This window comes from Cygnus atratus, chromosome 12, assembly GCF_013377495.2.
Source record: "Cygnus atratus isolate AKBS03 ecotype Queensland, Australia chromosome 12, CAtr_DNAZoo_HiC_assembly, whole genome shotgun sequence".
Taxonomy (NCBI): domain Eukaryota; kingdom Metazoa; phylum Chordata; class Aves; order Anseriformes; family Anatidae; genus Cygnus; species Cygnus atratus.
In genome coordinates, this window is record NC_066373.1 from 13,260,748 (window position 1) to 13,276,944 (window position 16,197).

General features: G+C 60.6%; 2 protein-coding genes across 3 annotated transcripts; both read right to left on the bottom strand.

Moving 5' to 3' along the window:
• Positions 1-136: 136 nt before the first annotated feature.
• On the bottom strand, positions 137-5,101 carry MLKL (mixed lineage kinase domain like pseudokinase). Of its 2 annotated transcripts, none has more exons than XM_035543468.1 (11): positions 5,057-5,098; positions 4,037-4,603; positions 3,756-3,869; positions 3,413-3,587; positions 3,221-3,318; positions 2,724-2,859; positions 2,219-2,303; positions 1,439-1,587; positions 1,200-1,249; positions 720-860; positions 137-272 (listed from the first exon to the last, which is right to left on the bottom strand). In XM_035543468.1, the coding sequence occupies exons 2-11, from the start codon at positions 4,491-4,493 to the stop codon at positions 220-222; spliced, it is 1,458 nt and encodes a 485-aa protein (XP_035399361.1). In that variant the 5' UTR covers positions 4,494-4,603; positions 5,057-5,098; the 3' UTR covers positions 137-219. The 2 variants fall into 2 exon arrangements, with proteins under 2 accessions (XP_035399361.1, XP_035399362.1); XM_035543469.1 differs by having other exon boundaries at positions 138-272; positions 4,037-4,694; positions 5,057-5,101.
• Positions 5,102-6,015: 914 nt separating this feature from the next.
• FA2H (fatty acid 2-hydroxylase) lies at positions 6,016-15,535 on the bottom strand. Its single transcript, XM_035543622.1, has 7 exons — positions 15,218-15,535; positions 11,164-11,253; positions 9,900-10,042; positions 9,711-9,817; positions 8,192-8,364; positions 7,538-7,790; positions 6,016-6,857 (listed from the first exon to the last, which is right to left on the bottom strand). The coding sequence occupies exons 1-7, from the start codon at positions 15,533-15,535 to the stop codon at positions 6,775-6,777; spliced, it is 1,167 nt and encodes a 388-aa protein (XP_035399515.1). The 3' UTR covers positions 6,016-6,774.
• Between the last annotated feature and the right edge of the window lie 662 nt (positions 15,536-16,197).

A 16,197-nucleotide genomic window follows, 5' to 3' on the forward strand; every position in this document is an offset into this window, starting at 1 on the left:
GGGGGCGTTGCCATGGCAACGGGGCCCACCGGGCCTTGGGGCCCACCGCGCCCCGGGGCACCCAAGGGTGCCCGCAGCAGCCCCCTCCCCCTCCACCCCCCCGGGGGCAGTCAGTCGCATTAAACACCACACAAGTGCACAAATAAACGCGTGTTGAGCCACGGACACCCGCAAACACGGGGAGGGGACAGGGCGCTGGGCTCCGAGGGTCCCCCGCAGTCATCTCCCCTGGCTCCTGCTCTTCTCCAGGGCCGCCAGCGAGTCCACGATCCCTGCCAACACACGGCGGCCTCAGCACACGCGGCACTTCCCAACCCCGAGAGCAACCGCTTGTCCGGGCAGGGCCCCCGCCGGCTGTAAAAGTGTCAAAACCTTCCCCAGAGCACAGCAATCCCCCTGTTCTGTGATTCACAGAGTCCTAGAATCGTTAAGAAAAGCCCTCCAAGATCATTAAATTAATTAATTGCTCCCACACAGTGCCAGGTGGGCAACCAGATGATTATGTTCATGGTGTGGATAAAGGCTGAGCACACAGACTGTGCGAACACACCAGCTGTGCTCTTGCGTTAGGGGGCTTGGTGTCAGTAGGGCAAGGAGTGATCCCAAAATACAAAAACCTCCTTTTTCCATTTCAAATGGAAAACAAGGGGCAGATTAACCACTGAAGCAGCCGCCTGAGGGGTGCACGGGGCGCTGGGGCAGATGTCCAGGACACTCACGCTCAGCACACGGGCGCAGGGATGGGTCAAAGGCCCGGCACTCATCGATGATTTTCCTCAGTTCTTCAGGACAATCGTCCCCGACGGGGTCCTGGTACTGGTGGTCGCAGATTTTGTCTCTGATCTCCTGGAGAGAGCAGCCTAGGCAACACGTGTGCCGACAGGGATGTCAGGAGGGTGTGGAGGCCCACCAGAGCCATCCTGCAGCCTCCTCCATGGAGGAGCCAGCAGAGGAGCCACCCAAATTGAGCCTGCAGTGAACCCCCCCATCTTTGCCGTAACACCACTGGGCTTCACTGAAGCAAGGACGTGTCTCAATGCTTCAATGCACACGAACAGCAAATAAAGACATTTCGTGCATGTTTGTGGTTTAAGCGTGTGCTGAAGGCATGAAGACATCATGCAGAGCCAGGCACTGGGACCCACACACCATGGGATGCCCTAGCAGCTGAGCTTTTACTCAGATAACTTCTGTCTCACCTTCAAATGGGATTTTGGAGGTTGCAATCTCCCACAGCACGATCCCGAAGCTGGAATGAGACAAGCAAGAGTCTCTCAGTATTGATTCCACCACCACCTTGTCCTCCTTTCTAACAGAGGGAGCTGTTGGGATATGCCAAGCACAGTTGGCTGCATATGTCTCTGATTAAACCTGGCCTTCACCCACAGCTTGAGAGCTAGTCTGCCCCCCCAGGAGGGGACTGGTGGGACAGACACACCTGTATATTTCACAGGACCTCTTGTAGGGGTAGTAGATGTCCTTCAGGTTCTCGGGGGCAACATAAGCCAGCATAGACACTTGGTTCCAGTTCTTTTTGGCTTTCCTCTTGATGGAGGACTCTGTTTCACACAGCTCAAATCCCGACAGCTGATTGCAAGAATGAGAAAGGGAAAAGTGTTAGAAATGCAAGGCTGGTTGCTGGTTCTCAGCTCAAGCTTTGAGGCCAGATTTCCTCTGGGTTGTGTAGTGGCTCTTCCCTTTCCTAACATCCATGGTTAGCAGCTAAATGCAAACTCACCACCCTCCTCTACGTTTAGAGAAGGTACTCTGAGACGGACACCTGGTAAAAATGCAAGTTAATTTTAATTGTCATTAAATAGCCTTATTTTCAGAAGAACTGAGGAACTGCTCTCATTGCTCACTGTGCAGTACAGAAACCTATAGCATGGCTGAGGACGGAGCCAAGCTGGAGAAAACAGAGCGAGGTGCCTGCAGCCACAGGTGCTGCCCAGCACACGGCTCTTTCTGTGAGTAAAACTATAGGTGGAGGTAGGGGATTCACCTCCCTACCTTCAGCCTGTCCTGGGGCTCAGAAATAATGCTGCTGGTGATAAAACAGAGCTAAATGGTGAGCTGAGGTGTAAGTGTCTAAGGTGACGGGGAGATGACTCCCCCAGTTGTTGTTCTGGGCTATCACAATTCACTTCTGTGTTGGTGGGAGGAAAGGTCCATGGAAACAGCCCAAACTCCACAGAGCTTCTCCAAGTGTGGTCCTTACCTTCACACAGTAATCTCCAGCCACCAGGAACTTGTTACTGCAGATGCAGCCGTGCAGTCGGGACTTCTCCTCCGTCTGGTGCAACCTGCAGCCGGCCAGAACCAAGGGCAATGCGTGCCGGTCACGGACCCATCCCCACCTCTGGGCTCCCTCCCACCGCGAAATAACGAGCCTTGTGGATGAGCAGGGCCCGTAAGGAGAACTGGCCATGCTGCAGGGTGCTCCTGAAGCTGCCCTATGGGTGCTGGGGAGGAGAGGGAACAGGGTTTCTCCCTTTCCGACCTTTATAAGCTTTGAGGCAGATGTAGGGGCCGGTGACCCTGGGGAGACGGGCACTGCTGCATCCAAACCATGTCCTACCTCTTCGCCAGCCTCCCATCCCAGTGTCCCAGGCATCCCAGGTGGTGGAAAGGGGGTCTCATGGGATGCCAAGAGGTACCAGGGGCCCAAGCACAATTTGTGGGTCACCAAGTGGACTAAATCACCGATTGAGGCAGGAGCTCACCTGTAAAGGCCCCTGGCGGCTCCCAGGGCCATCCGAATGCGGATCTCCCAGGAGAGATGCCGCTGCTTGGTCAGCACCTCCCGCAGCGTCCCGTGCTTGCAGTACTCCATGACGATGGAGAAGCAGGGGCTCCCATCTGAGCAAAAAGATGCCTGTTGAGGGTGCTGTTGGGCAGCAGCTGGCCTGGGATGCTGGTGGCAAAGCCACCAGCGAGGACAGCCACAGCCCAGGCTTTGGCAGCCCATGCCAAGAGGGTCCCGGGGTCTGCATTGACCACAGCAAGCCAGTGCTGGCTCTGCTTGGCAGAACTGGCTGGGTGTCTTCGAATTTTTGGGATCTGGTGTAAAGCATCAGTGCTTTACAGCTGGGACCTGCCCCATCTCTGTGGGAGTCTGGAGTCTGTGAACCCCTTGAGTTTCCCCCCTTGTGTCACCTCATCCCATCTGCCACCAGCTTGCATCGGGGAGCAAAAGGGTGACATTAATGCCTCCCCTTACCTTTCTCCTCAATGCAGATCCCGTACATGCGCAGGATGTTTGGAGACTCGAACTTCTTCAGGGTCTGAATCTCCTTCTCGAAGATGTCTCTCACCTTCCTGCAGAAAGGGGCAGCACGCTGAGGTCACCAGGCGAGGCACTCGGTACCACCCTCCCTGCTGCCCCGTGCCGCCCCAGCCCGGCACAACTCACGTCGTGTCGGTGGTCAGCGGCCTCTTGAAGGTTTTGATGGCGACGGGGTACTTGAGATATTCTCCCTCATAGAGGTCGTAGCGCTCGGTGTCCTGCAGGTGCCTGTAGAAGGTGAGTTGGTCCCTCTCGATCTCGGTGATATCTTCTCTTTTACCAACATTGACCTTCTTCAAACCTGCTCCCACCGCAACAGGAGGGAACAAGGGACAGGTTAGGCAGGGCTGGGGGCCGCTTGTTGTTTTGGCAGAGCATTTTACGCCAGCGTTCGGTCTGTCTAAAAGGGGAAGGGACGCGTTGCGCAGGGGTAGAGCTCCCTGTGCTTAGGTTTGCAACACCGACTTACTGTCCATCACGCGCACGATTTTGCTCAGCTCGCTTTGCATCCAGTCCACCTTGTCCTCCATGCACTGCCTGTCCATGTAGATCTCCCTGGCCCCATCTCCAGGCTCTTCGGTACCTGGCAAAGGACAGGCATGGAGATGGGTGGCAGGAACATGCTGTCAGTTTTTCTCCTGCTTTCAAGAGCCTTTGGGCTTTGCCCAGCTGACACCATCGGGCCAAAGCTGGGCTGGGGAGGGCTGCCGAGCTCATGTCTGCGGGAAATGATGCCAAATGCACACTTACTCGCAATCACCTGGTCCAGGAAAGCCCTGTCATCCCTCAGATCCTCGGCGTCCTGCTTGCGGCAGGTCTTTGACTGAAAGGCCGCCAGGAAAGCCTGCTTCTGCTCCGCCTGCAGCAGGAGCGAGAGCCCCTGGGCCACGTCCTCCAGGCTCTCGTTCACCCAGACAAACTCCTCGCCGCTGCTGCGGGCGCTCAGGAACTTCTGGATCCAGCTGGCCTGGCTGTACTTTGTCACCAGCTTCTGCGCCTCCCCCAGTGCCTGGAGCAGCTTCTTCAGCATTTGCTCTTCGTGGTGGGAGATGTGCCACCACGGCTGAGCCTGCAGGATCCGCACGGGCTCCAGCAGGATCTGGATGCGCTCTACGAGGCGCTGGCACTGGTGCTTGCAGCACTTCACATGCTCGAACTGGCTGTGGATGGCCTGGGCTACGGAGAGAACCTTCTCTACGATGTCCATGCTTGCAGCAGAGGGCTTGGCCTCTGGGGATGCGGGACAGCGGTGTCTGGTGGAGGTGCTCCCCTGGCAGTGCTCGCAGGTCGGCTGAATTCGGCTCTTCCACGCCTTAACTGTGAAGGAACAGCCTGAACATGGCATGCGGCCTCCAGAGCTCCTACAGCCCCTCTATCTCCTACGGCTGCTTTGCTCCCTTTGCTTCACCTGGCGTCACACATGAGAACAGACACATCGGTACAGTGGTATTGCCTCATCGGCAAGAGATATTTTGTCTCGTTTTCTGTAAATTAATGCAGAAGTAGCCATGCCCAGCCAGCTTGCTCACTGAGCAGGGTCAGCGGTCATCCAAGGAGCATCCCCCGGCCGCCACACCACCCCGGTCCTGCCTGCAATGCGAACACCTTCGGCCATAAAGACCTGTTCTCATTTCCTGCTGATGCTTCTCTGCATTACCACCCACCCCATAAAAGCCTTCACACGTTCTCCCCATCCCATCTTCTTCCTATTTTCCCCTCTCCCCCAAAAGAGGCTCCCCCACTTGGTAAAATAAGCCCAGCTGCGTTTACCTGGCTCCGCGCCGCTCGCTTCCTCCTCGGCTGCCTCTGCAGACTGGGGAGGAACTGAGGGACAGGGGCATTTATAGGGTGCTTTCCCCCCTCCTGAGCTGCTGCGGGCAGCGGAAAGAGCATTGTGCAACGCAGCGCAGCGTCGCCCTTCCAGGAAAGCTGCTCCGGCTGACGGAGGAGGTGGACGAGGCACACGGTGCCCCTCGGCTCCCCCTGCGCTGGGTTTGGGGTGCTGGAGGATGGGATCACCCATGGAAAATGCATTGGGGAAACGGGGTGAAGTGTCTGTGCCCCATTATGGCACTTTCTACAGTCTCAATTCCTTTCGCCATGCAAAGGGCACTGCAAAATGCTCGGCCTCAGCTCTGCATCCCGCTGACCTTTCACCACTGGGCACAGCGTCCTCCAGAGCATCCCAGCCCTGTGTGATGGATGCCGGGCAAGGAGCAGTGCCCATCCCCGCTTCCAGCCCAGCCTCGAGCCCTCCCTGCTCCATCCAGTATCAAAGGAAGCGAACGGCAGGCACAGGAACCGACGCTCAACCTCTGCGGGAAGGGCAGGAAGCTTCGCAGGCCGATTTTCGGAAGCGCGAGGTCACACACGACACCTGTTGCCCAACGTCGGGGATTTCAGCCTGACACCTCTCCAGCTCCCCAGTGCCTGCTGTCACGCTGGCCTCGCCACCCCAGGCAAGGAGCATCTCCCTCTCGGCAGCAGGAAGCGGTGCCCTGCTCGGTGGCACGGCTTTTGTCAGCACGGGGAGGGGGGAAGGCGGTGACAAGGGACCGCGACCTCGAGCCACGGGTGCCCAGGGGACACCGCAGCACCCCGTGGTTATGTTTTGCAAGCACACGGAGCCAGGCCCTTTTTAAAGGGTTTTATTTTTCAAAATATACAGCTTATTTACAGATGTAGTGTCTACAGTTTTACATATAACTTTATTCCAAACCTTTAAATATCCGCAGTAAACATTAGAAAAAAAATAATCACAGGATCAGGAAAAAAAAGGCATCTCTTAGCAATTCTGTTCATTGGAGTTTAGGTTTCAAGTAGCTGATGACTACAAAAAACGTGGACTTGATAAATCTGGCAGGGAGATATGGCACGCTGGTTAGAAAAAGGCAAAAACCAGGGGGCAGCGCTGGTTTGTTTATGTTTTTTTTTTTTTTTTTTTTTTTCCCCCCTCTCCAAGTGACCCAAGATACAGAAGCCCCCAGGTACGAGCTGGGAGAACTGCAGCATGTTGGGCATCTGGGGGGGGCACCCCATGAGGGCTGGGGGTCAGGGGGCTCCGGCGAGGTGCAGGGGCAGAGGGAGGAGGGCTCGAGGCACCGGGCACTTCATCCTTTGGGTGCAGAGCTGCCCGCACATCAGTGCCCACAGCCTCCTCCTGCCCCTTCCCCGCATCCTTGCCCCCCATCCCCGGCGGCAGCGCGGAGGAGCTGGCGCAGCCCCCCCAAGAGGGACGGGGAGGAAGAGGAGGGACGGTGCAAACCCTCAGCAGCACGATAAGGTCCCCACGCAGCCCCGGCGGTGCTGGAGGCAGCGGGCAGGGGACAGGAGAGGGGCAGAGCTCCAGCCTTGCCCCCGGCACCGCGGGCAGGATGGGGACAAGGCTGGGGCCGCCGTGGGGATGCTCCGGAGAGGGGTCAGTGCCATGTCCCCCGGGAACGAGGGCTGGGCAGGGACACCAGCCCAGAGGGACAGAGCCGGGGCCATCAGTCCTCTTTTTCGAAGGTCTCCTCCTCAGGGATGAGTGTCCGGAAGGGGCGATCCCAGAAGCGGGTGCTGATGCCGAAGCCTAAAGGGAAGGGGAGAGAGCACTCAGCCCACGGTGCTGCCAATGCTGCTGGGGATAACGTTAACCAAACTGCTGCCACCGCCACCGAGACTGGCAGCCAGGACAGGGCTGGTGACACCCGGAGCTTTGCAGGACCCTGCCCCATGCAGCGGGGACACAGCCGAGCAGCCAGCACGGGGCTGGGCTGGTGACAGCACCAGCAGTGTCCCTACGGAGGGGAGTGCCAGCGTTTTGGGGAGGGAGGCTCACCACCCAGCCCTGGGGTGACAAACCAGGGCGAGGAGGAAGAGCAGAGGGACAAAAGGAGGCGGCTGGGACGATAACTTATCAGGATGGGGCGCTTTCTCCTAGGAAACCGGGCAAAGGGCAGGTTGAGCAAGCGCCGGGCTGGGGCAGAGTGAGGGAAGCCTGGGGCCTCACCCTGCACCCGCCAACGCCGCCCGCAAGGAGGAGACGGGCGCCACATCCTGGCAGCTCTGCCCCCACCCGACATCCCCACGGCACCAAGGTGGGCACACAGGGGGCTCCCACAGGGCACCTCAACCCCCCAAATAAATCCCAGCCCCTGCCGTGAGTAGTTCAGGGCTGTGCCTGTGCCCAACCTGGCTGTTTTTCCCCAGCCGGCTTGCGAAACAGCGCAGAGGAGCGGTGCGGGTGCATGCAAGGCACCGGGGCGCTACCTGATTTTTGGTGTTCGAAGTGGTGCTTCACGTGGTACGCCTTCAGCCCGTACAGGTAGGTGCCTTTCTTCGGCGAGCCGTAGTGGAGGTAATAGTGCATCATGTCGTACACCACGTAGCCGCAGAGCCCCCCGACGAAGACGGAGAGCCCCAGCACCTCGGGCAGCAGGAGCTGCAGGACGCCATAGAAGAAGCCTATGACCAGCGACGCCGGCACCGGGGGGAAGACCAGGCGGGAGCTGTCAAAGGGAGACTGGAAGAGGAGAAAAGCAGGATGGTGAGATCCTTGCTCACCCCAAATGCCACCCTTGTGCACCCACCCTGCAGGGCGGACTCCATCCGAATGCGAGCCATGCATCCAGGACACCAATTTGGGAACAGTCAGTGGTGCACCACCCCCACAAGCGCACAGAGACAACCGGAGCAGCCCCTTGGCTTCAGCTCATGGGTCCCTGGCACAAGGGGGACGTTTCCTCCAGCGAAGCTAGAGGGAGCCCACTGCTTCCCAAGGCTCTCGCAGCGCTCGCTGGCATTAGGCAAGGGCCCCGCTTGCTCGGGGCGAAGGCGCCGCGGGTGACGGGGAGCACGCAGCGACAGGCAGCGCCCGAGCCAGGGCCCCCACTCCCACGGCCCCGCGCAGGCGCAGCGGCTCACCTTGTGGTGCTGCCCGTGCAGCAAGAAGTGCAGGGTGATGAGATAGTAGTTGCTAGCGGGTGGCTTCATGTGGAAGACAAAGCGGTGGATGAGGTACTCTAGCAGGGACCACAGGAACATCCCCAGGAGGAAGATGAAGGGGAAGTAGTATTTGTGCACGGGGATGGAGTACTCTACACAATGAAACATGCAGCGGTCAGCAAGGCGGGGGGGGCTTCAGGTGCTTTTATCCAGCGCCATGCTCACATCGGCACGCAGGGGAAGCTCGCCTCTCCCCGGCACGCAGCCCATGTGTTTGTTTGACTCCTATCAAATTTCCACTCTCTGGGGAAACAGCCGGGTGCCACTCGGGGCTGGAGGCACCCCCCGGTCCTTACAAAGCTGCTTTGCCCACCCCAACAAGCAGGAGGGACCCGACAGGCACAGGGATGGCCGAACAGCGCTGCTGCGGTTTTGTTCTGCAGGGAGCAGATCTGTTGGGTGCTTTCCCCCGCACAGCATTTTTCCACCTCCTCCTCCTCTCGGTGCCCACAAGCCCTGCGTCCTTGCTGGCAAAAAAAAAAAAAAATCATCCCGTTCATTCTTGCTAGTGAGATCCCCCCAAAGCTGAGCGTTTTGGCAGATGGACAAAACACCCTCTCAGCAGCAAGGTGCCGGAGGCAGATTCCTCCAGGAGGAATTGGGGAGGACACATCCCAAAATTCAAGCCCACCAGCTGGCAGCACTTGTGCCCCAGTCACATGGATGCAGCCAGTGCAGCCCAAATTTCCTGCTTGTTGTGCCCTAGGCTAACACAGCAAAGCCTTTTTGTACCTGAAAGCACACGGGCAAACGTGAAAGAGATTTGTAGAAGGGAAGCAGGGTGGGAAAACAACCAAGAAAAGCTATCAAAACCTGGGCCAAGCGGGGCAGGTCGGTGAGAGGGGGTCGGTGCGGGCGCAGCTGGCACCGGGTGGCACCTTGCGGCAAGGGAGCTGGGCAAACAACAAAGCACCCGGCCCCCCCCGGCCCCCCGCCCCTGCTTCCCGGGGGCGCAGACAGTGGCAGATTCAAGGGCAGGCGCTCGGGGCGAACAAGCCCCGCACTGTGCGCGGCCGGCGGCGCTGAGAGCCGGGTTTGTTCGCCGCAGCCGCCCGGCCCTGGTGCCAGCGCTGCGGTGGGTGTCAGCACCCGGGAAAGGGGGGGGGCACGCACCCCGACAGCGAGCTGCAGGGCTTTATTTTGGGGATGGAGGAGAGGGAGGCAGGGGGAGGGAAGGCTGGCTGGCCGCGTGCCGATCCCCACCTCCAAAAAATATATTTATGGGGGAGGTGGGGTGATGGAGGGGGTGATGGAGGGAGGCGAGCTCAGGCTGTGAACCAGCGCAGGCGGCTTCGTGCCGGGGACATGCTGGTGGAAATGGGGCTGGGGGCTCGTGCGCTGCTCTCACAGACACATGTTGAAAGCTGAGGATGGGGAAGGGATGAGCGGAGGCTCCGGGGTGTTCGTCCTCCCAGCGGGGAGGCAGCGGGCCTCGTACCTGTGGTGAAGGAGGAGAAGAGCCTGGTGTTGCCCTGCGCGAGGGACGTGTAGCTGACCCAGCTGAGATAGAGCACCACGGGGGTCCACACCAGGAATACCACGTACCTGCGGGGCGAGGGGAGATGTCAGCACCACGTCCCATCCCATCCCATCCCGTCCCATCCCCATCACCGCCCGGGGCACTCACCACGCCGTCTTGGAGAGGGACTCAAGGAAATCCGAGTGGAAGAGGCGGATGGGCCGGTCCACGGGCTGGTGCACCCACTCGTCGTACTTCTCCCCCAGGTAGCCCACCTGCCACAGCAAGGGCCTCCGCCAGTCCACCAGGTCCTGCGGGGGGGGAAACAGAGCGGTCCTACACGGCCCCCAGCGCTGCCCCTCGTACGCAGAGCACTGGGTTTACCTGGCAAGGTTTTGGTAGGGGGGCTGCCGGGGTGGCCTCTGCAAGAAGAGTCCAGAAGCTGCCCCAAGTTGGATAAGGGCCAGTTTTATCCCTTATCTTGATCCTCAAGCCCTTTCCATCGTATTTTCTCCCCCTTTCCATTTGAGGAGGGGGAGTGAGAGAGCGGTGTGGCAGTGCCCAGCTGGGTAAAACCATAGCACCCGTGCCCTTTCGGGGATTCCCATGCTTGCACGGCGAGCTGGCCCCAGTGCTATCTCTCACAAGCACCACGCACTTTGTCCCCGTGCCACGTTCGGACCCGATAACCGCGGCTTGCCCCCCGCGAGCTGTCCAAACAAGAGGAATTTTCTCCTTGCAGCGAGGACGCGGTGCTGCCGCGTGCCAGGAAGCAATGAGCGAGGCAGAAAAAGGTTTGGGAACGGGGAAGGAGGGAAATGCGAGTCACTGCCGCGTGCATGTGGCCATGCAAGAAGGCTTCGTGCCTTCAGCTGGGCTGCAGTGGGTTTTGGGGTCTCCTCCTGGCCTGTGGGGTCTAGGAAGGGATGGATGAGACCACCCAGAGGGGCAATCCCAGCCCGCATGGGGATGGAGACAGAGACACCCCGCTCCAGGAAGATTTCAGGGCAAAAAAGTTGGTTTGGGATGCAGCCAAAGGGAAGATTCCCTTTAAAAGGCAATCAGTGGCAAAATATTTACAGGGGTTGGTGAAGGACTCCTTGCCACTCAAAAAAAAAAAAAATCCTTTTGCAAGATAAAAGCAGTCCCCTGTGCTCCCCGAGGCCGTGCTTGGTACGGCAGCCACGGGGTGCAACCAACGGCAGGGACACCCAAAGGCACCTTGGGGACAGGGCAGGCAGCAGAGCTCACCCTGCCCGGCCGCTGCACCCCTTATTGCTCAGTCAGGAGGAAAAACAAACAAACACAAATAATAATAATAAAAATAAACAGCACAAGGCGTGGCTTGGCAGCTCGCCCCATGTCAAATGGCAAAGCTGTTGTCAAAGAAAGCCATCGCCTCCCCAGGGGGAGCCACCCCACGGCCCCTCACCTTGTCCACGTCCACCGTTTTACAGCGGGGGTCCAGCCGGCTCACTGGCGGGGCTGCTACATCTGTTGGCTTCTCTGTCTCGGGGCAGCTCTGCAAAGAGAAGGAAAAACCCAGGGGTGAGAAGTGGCGGCCAGCGGGGCTCGGGGTGGTGGCTGTGAACGAGGGCGAGCAACGCGTCCCAGCGCTCAGCCTGCGTTTCGGCTGCATCCCCATGGCAGTACGGCATGACGAGCCAGGAAAACAAGGAGTGGAGCTTCCCAGCTCCCCATGGTGGCAAAGCAGAGGTTCCTTCCCAACCATTTTTCCCCTGCCTGTAGCCTGGTGATCCTGTCCTGAGCCAGCCGGGCTCGCTGCAGGAATCGCTGGGTTGGTGCATGCAGCACCCTTCCTCCTGGCCCACAGCCCGCTGCTTCCTGGGGAAAGCCTGTTTTTGGCCGGGGTCCCTGAGGAACCCCAAGCCCCCAGGGCCAGGGCTGAGCTGGGCTGGGCTGCTTTGGCTGGAGAGGGCACTGCGGTGAGCAGGATGCTCGGGCACAGAGGGACCTTTGGGTGCAAGGATGGAGAAAGAGGAGGAAGCTCCCTGTGGAGCAAAGTGCTGAGACCAACCATGGCTCCACCTGCGCCAGTGGGGAATTTGTGGCGTCCCCACGTGAGCCCCTGGCTGCTTGTGCCCCCACGGGCCTGGCTCCCCAGGCAGGACGTGCCAAACGTGCCTTTTCCCCGCTCCGTCACCTTGGGTTACCCATTAACCAGCCAGCAGGCTACGGCACGGCCAGGCAGCCCCGCCGGGCTTTCCATTTGTGGACGGCGATAGGACTTTTCCCCATAGGGACGGGACGGTCCCCTCGAGCTCCGCGGGGATGCGGTGAAGGTGACACGGCCCCGGCAGCGGGGACCATGCAGGAGCGGCGTCACCGTGGCGGGGCGGACGGGACTTTACTCCAACGGGCGCACGTGACGCTGACGCAGGGCCTCCGGAGTGTTTGCCGATACCAGACGCTCCTGGAGGGACGGGCGCCCATCCCGCCTCCCGGCCAGGTGTGCAGCGAGCCTCGTCCCAGAGGGTGAGGAACTGGTGGGTGACTCGTGCTGGGCAGCCCCGGGGCAGCAGAGCCGACATTTCCAGCCTGGCAGGACCGTGGCAGGCAGCAACTTTGGCGCAGCAGGAGCCAGACGCTGATGCACCTCCCTCTGTCCATCTCGAAAGATCTCCGCTGACATTTCGCTCTTGGTGTGCTCCTTCTTTCAGCCACACAACGCAAAATCCAGGTGGAATTGGCTGAGTTACGGGTTCTCCAGAGTGCTCTAGTGCTCCTTCTTGCATGCACTTCGGTGGAAAATCCATCTTCAAATAAAGGATCCCAGTCTTGACACGCACATCGTCAGCTCGACGCCGGCAGAGAGGGTGCCGGTGTCCCAGCGCCGTGCCTCCCCGCTCAGAAACATCCACATGCCTCAAATTCCTCCGCCCCCATCCAAGCATCGCTCCCCAGCCGGCCACGGGCGGCTCCGCTTTCCAAGGATACTCCAAAAAAGACAGGGAGGACACAAGTGACGCCCTGGCGGGGTGACAGCCCCAGGGACGTGCTCGCCATCACCCTGCATGACACAGCGCCCGGCCTCGCCTGAGTCATCTCCGCCCCCTCACCCTGCGCGGACACCGCCTTGCCCGGTGCCGGCACCCATGGGCGCTGCCCCAAGGAGGGCTCGCTGCTCTTCACCCCGCGGCTCAAAGCCCCCGGTGCCACCAAGCCAGGGGACAACCCTGTGGCGCGGGTGCCACCAGGGAACCTGGCCCTGATGGCAGCTGGAGGAGGACGAGGAGGAGGCTCGCTCTGCCCGCGGGTGATGCTGCCGCCTCTGACTCGTCTCCAAGAAAACAGGTCCTGCCAGGAAAGCCTTGCGAGAGGAGAGGCCTGATGTAACCAAGGGAAAGTTACGCCTACGAACTGCTGCCACCTCCCTGTGCCTCTCCCAGGACGGAGCCCGGCATGAACGGAGGCCGAGGTGCGAGGCCGTGAGCGTGCCCCCAACTGGGCTTTGTGCACGGCAATTCCAATAGTGCACAGAGAGCCGCGGTGCCACCAACACCTCCACTGAGAACCATGAAAAGGAGGCGGAAGGTGACTTGTCCCAATAAAAAGAAAAAAAAAAAACAAAAAACCCCCACACCACATTTTATTACACCACCTCCAAACGGTGGAGCATCTATGTAGGGGTGAGCTCACGCCGTGAAGGGGAGCGAGGGCAGCGCAGCCCCGCACGCGGTGGGAGCGGAGCAGGCACCGTGGCGAGGGACAGGGGATTTGCGGTGATTCACGGCCGTGTCACGCAGCCCCGAGGAGGCTGTGATGAAAGCCTCTCATTGCTCAAATTGGAGGGGTAATTACACGAGCCGGTTTCCCTCTAGCAAGGCTGTTAAAATCCACTGGCTAGTTTGGCTAATTATCGCTCCGTGCTTTGATCTCCTCTCTATTCTGTTTGCATAGATAAAACATAGTGCAGCGCTTCATATTTTTTTTTTTTTTTTTTTTTAAATCAAATTGGGGCTCAGTGATTTGGTCCGGGGTGAGCCATGAGTGTCCACGGGGACCCGGTCACCCCGCTCTGCAGTCACACTGGGCTCTCGTTTAATAAACTCAGGTTCCTGCAGGACTTCCAACTGGAGGGGCACCAGCGGTGGGCTCCCACGAAACCCTAGGAGGGAGACACCTGCCCGAAAAACCAACCCTTGGGTTCACGCAGCGATGGCGCTCGCTCCCCTGGGAGCAGGTGGCAGTGCCAGAACTCGTCCATCCAGTACCTCCGCGCACCCGAACCCGTCGGGCTTGTTGCGCGCGGGAGGAGGCGGCGGTGTCCCAACAAAGGAGTTGCCACCGCCGGGATCCGAGGGTGGAAGAGCCGAGCACGGCACCGGGCGCGGAACAAAGCCCTGTCTGTGCGGCCGCCACCGCGCGGGGCCGAGCGCTGCGCCCTCGGGGAGGAGGGGACGCAAGCAAACAGCGCGCGGGGACGCGCCGTCGGTCACCGACCCCGCTGTGCTGGCACTGGGGGCTTGGCTCTCCTCTGAGCATCGCCAGGTGCTTCCTGCTCTGCCGGGAGGGTCCCGAGCAGCCCGGATCCCAGTGGTGTCACGTCAGCCTGTCCTGGATCCCCCGCACCTCTGGGCCCGTGGATCCCAGCCCCGCTGGCGTCAGGAGTGCCCTGGTGCCTGGGTGTGCCCCGTAAGCCCTGGACCTTTGCACCGCGTCCACCTCTGGCACTGTGTGTGCCGGGTGCTCAGCGCGCACCCTGCCCCTCGCACGCCCTGAACTCCACAGACCCCACACAGCCTGGACCCAAGCACCGTGCTGACCCCATAGAAACTATACCCCCCCCAAACCCTCCGCACCCCATATCCCCTAGAGGTGGGACCCAGAGCATCCCACACAGCTCAGCCCCAACACACCATGGGTGTGGGGTGCACCACAGACCCCATACAGTTCTGCCCTTGTGCTTCCCATTCACAGGGCACCCTATAGACCCCATACAGTTGTACTGTCATGCTCTGTGGACCTGGGTGCCCCACAGACCCCATACAGCTCTACCCCCACACTCCTTAGATGCAGGGCACCCTATAGACTCTAACCAGCTCTACTGCCATGCTCCCTGGACCTGGGTGCCCTGCAGACCCCACACAGATCCCCCCACCTCTGGGCACCCCATAGACCCCATACAGCTCCCTCCACCCCTGGGCACAGTATAGACCCCATACAGCTCCACCCCCGTACTCCCTTGACACAAGGGCACCCCATAGACCCTACACAGCCCCACTCCCATACTCCCTGGACACAGGACACCCCATAGACCCCATACAGCTCCCCACACCCCTGCACACCCCACAGACCCCATACATCTCTGTCCCCACACTCCCCGGACGCAGGGCACCCTATAGACCCCACACAGCTCCCCGCACCCCTGGGCGCCCCACAGACCCCCTCTCCAGCCCCAATTCCCCCGCACTCCCTGAACCCGGCCACCCTACAACTCCCTCCCCACCCCGGTGCACCCCCACCGCCAGCACCTGCCGGGAGCCTTCCTCCTCCTCCTCCTCCTCCTCCTCCTCCTCCTCGTCGTCGTCGTCCCGCAGCTCGCCCAGGTAGTACTGCTCGAGCCAGCGGCGGGCGTTGGCGGAGTGCCGGTGCGGGGGCCCGTCCAGCGCCGCGCTCACGTCGGTGCCGGCGCGGCGCCGCAGCAGCTGCTCGCCGCCGGGGTGCAGGCGCACGAAGCCGCTCAGGTCGTACAGGCGCCGGCGGCACCGCACCACGCACGAGCCCTGCGCGCAGCGCGCCCGCACCTCGGCGGCGCTGAAGGAGCGCGGCGGAGCCGCCATGGCCCGGCCCTGCCCGGCCCGGCTCAGCCCCGGCCCCGCTCCTGTCCCTGTCCCTGTCCCTGTCCCTGTCCCTGTCCCTGTCCCTGTCCCGGCCCGGCCCGGCCCCGCTGTGCCGCCCGCCGGCCCCCGCCGCCAGCATTAACCCGGCCGTGCCGCCGGGGCTCCGCCCCCCCGGCTGCTGATTGGGTGGGGAGCGGGAGGGGGCGGGGCTTGGGGCAAAGGGGGAGGGGTCATATGGGGAGGGGGCGGGGTTTGGGGAGATGGGGGCGGGGCTTGGGGGAGACAGGGCGGGGCTTGGGATGGGGCGGGGTTTGGGGGAGGCTCCGCCCCTCTGCAGGTGTGGGGATGGGGGGTGGGGGTATGGGGGTACAGGGGGTGGGGTATAGGGTATATGGGGTGTATGGGGTATGGCTTATGGGGTATATGGGGTATGGGGTATGGGGTATATGGGGCGTATGGGGTGTATGGGGTACAGGGTATGTGGGGTGTATGGGGTATGGGGTATATGGGGTATATGGGGTGTATGGGGTGTATGGGGTGTATGGGGTATGGGGTATATGGGGTATATGGAGTACAGGGTATATGGGGTGTATGGGGTATGGGGTATATGGGGTATATGGGGTATATGGGGTGTATGGGGTGTATGGGGTGTATGGGATATG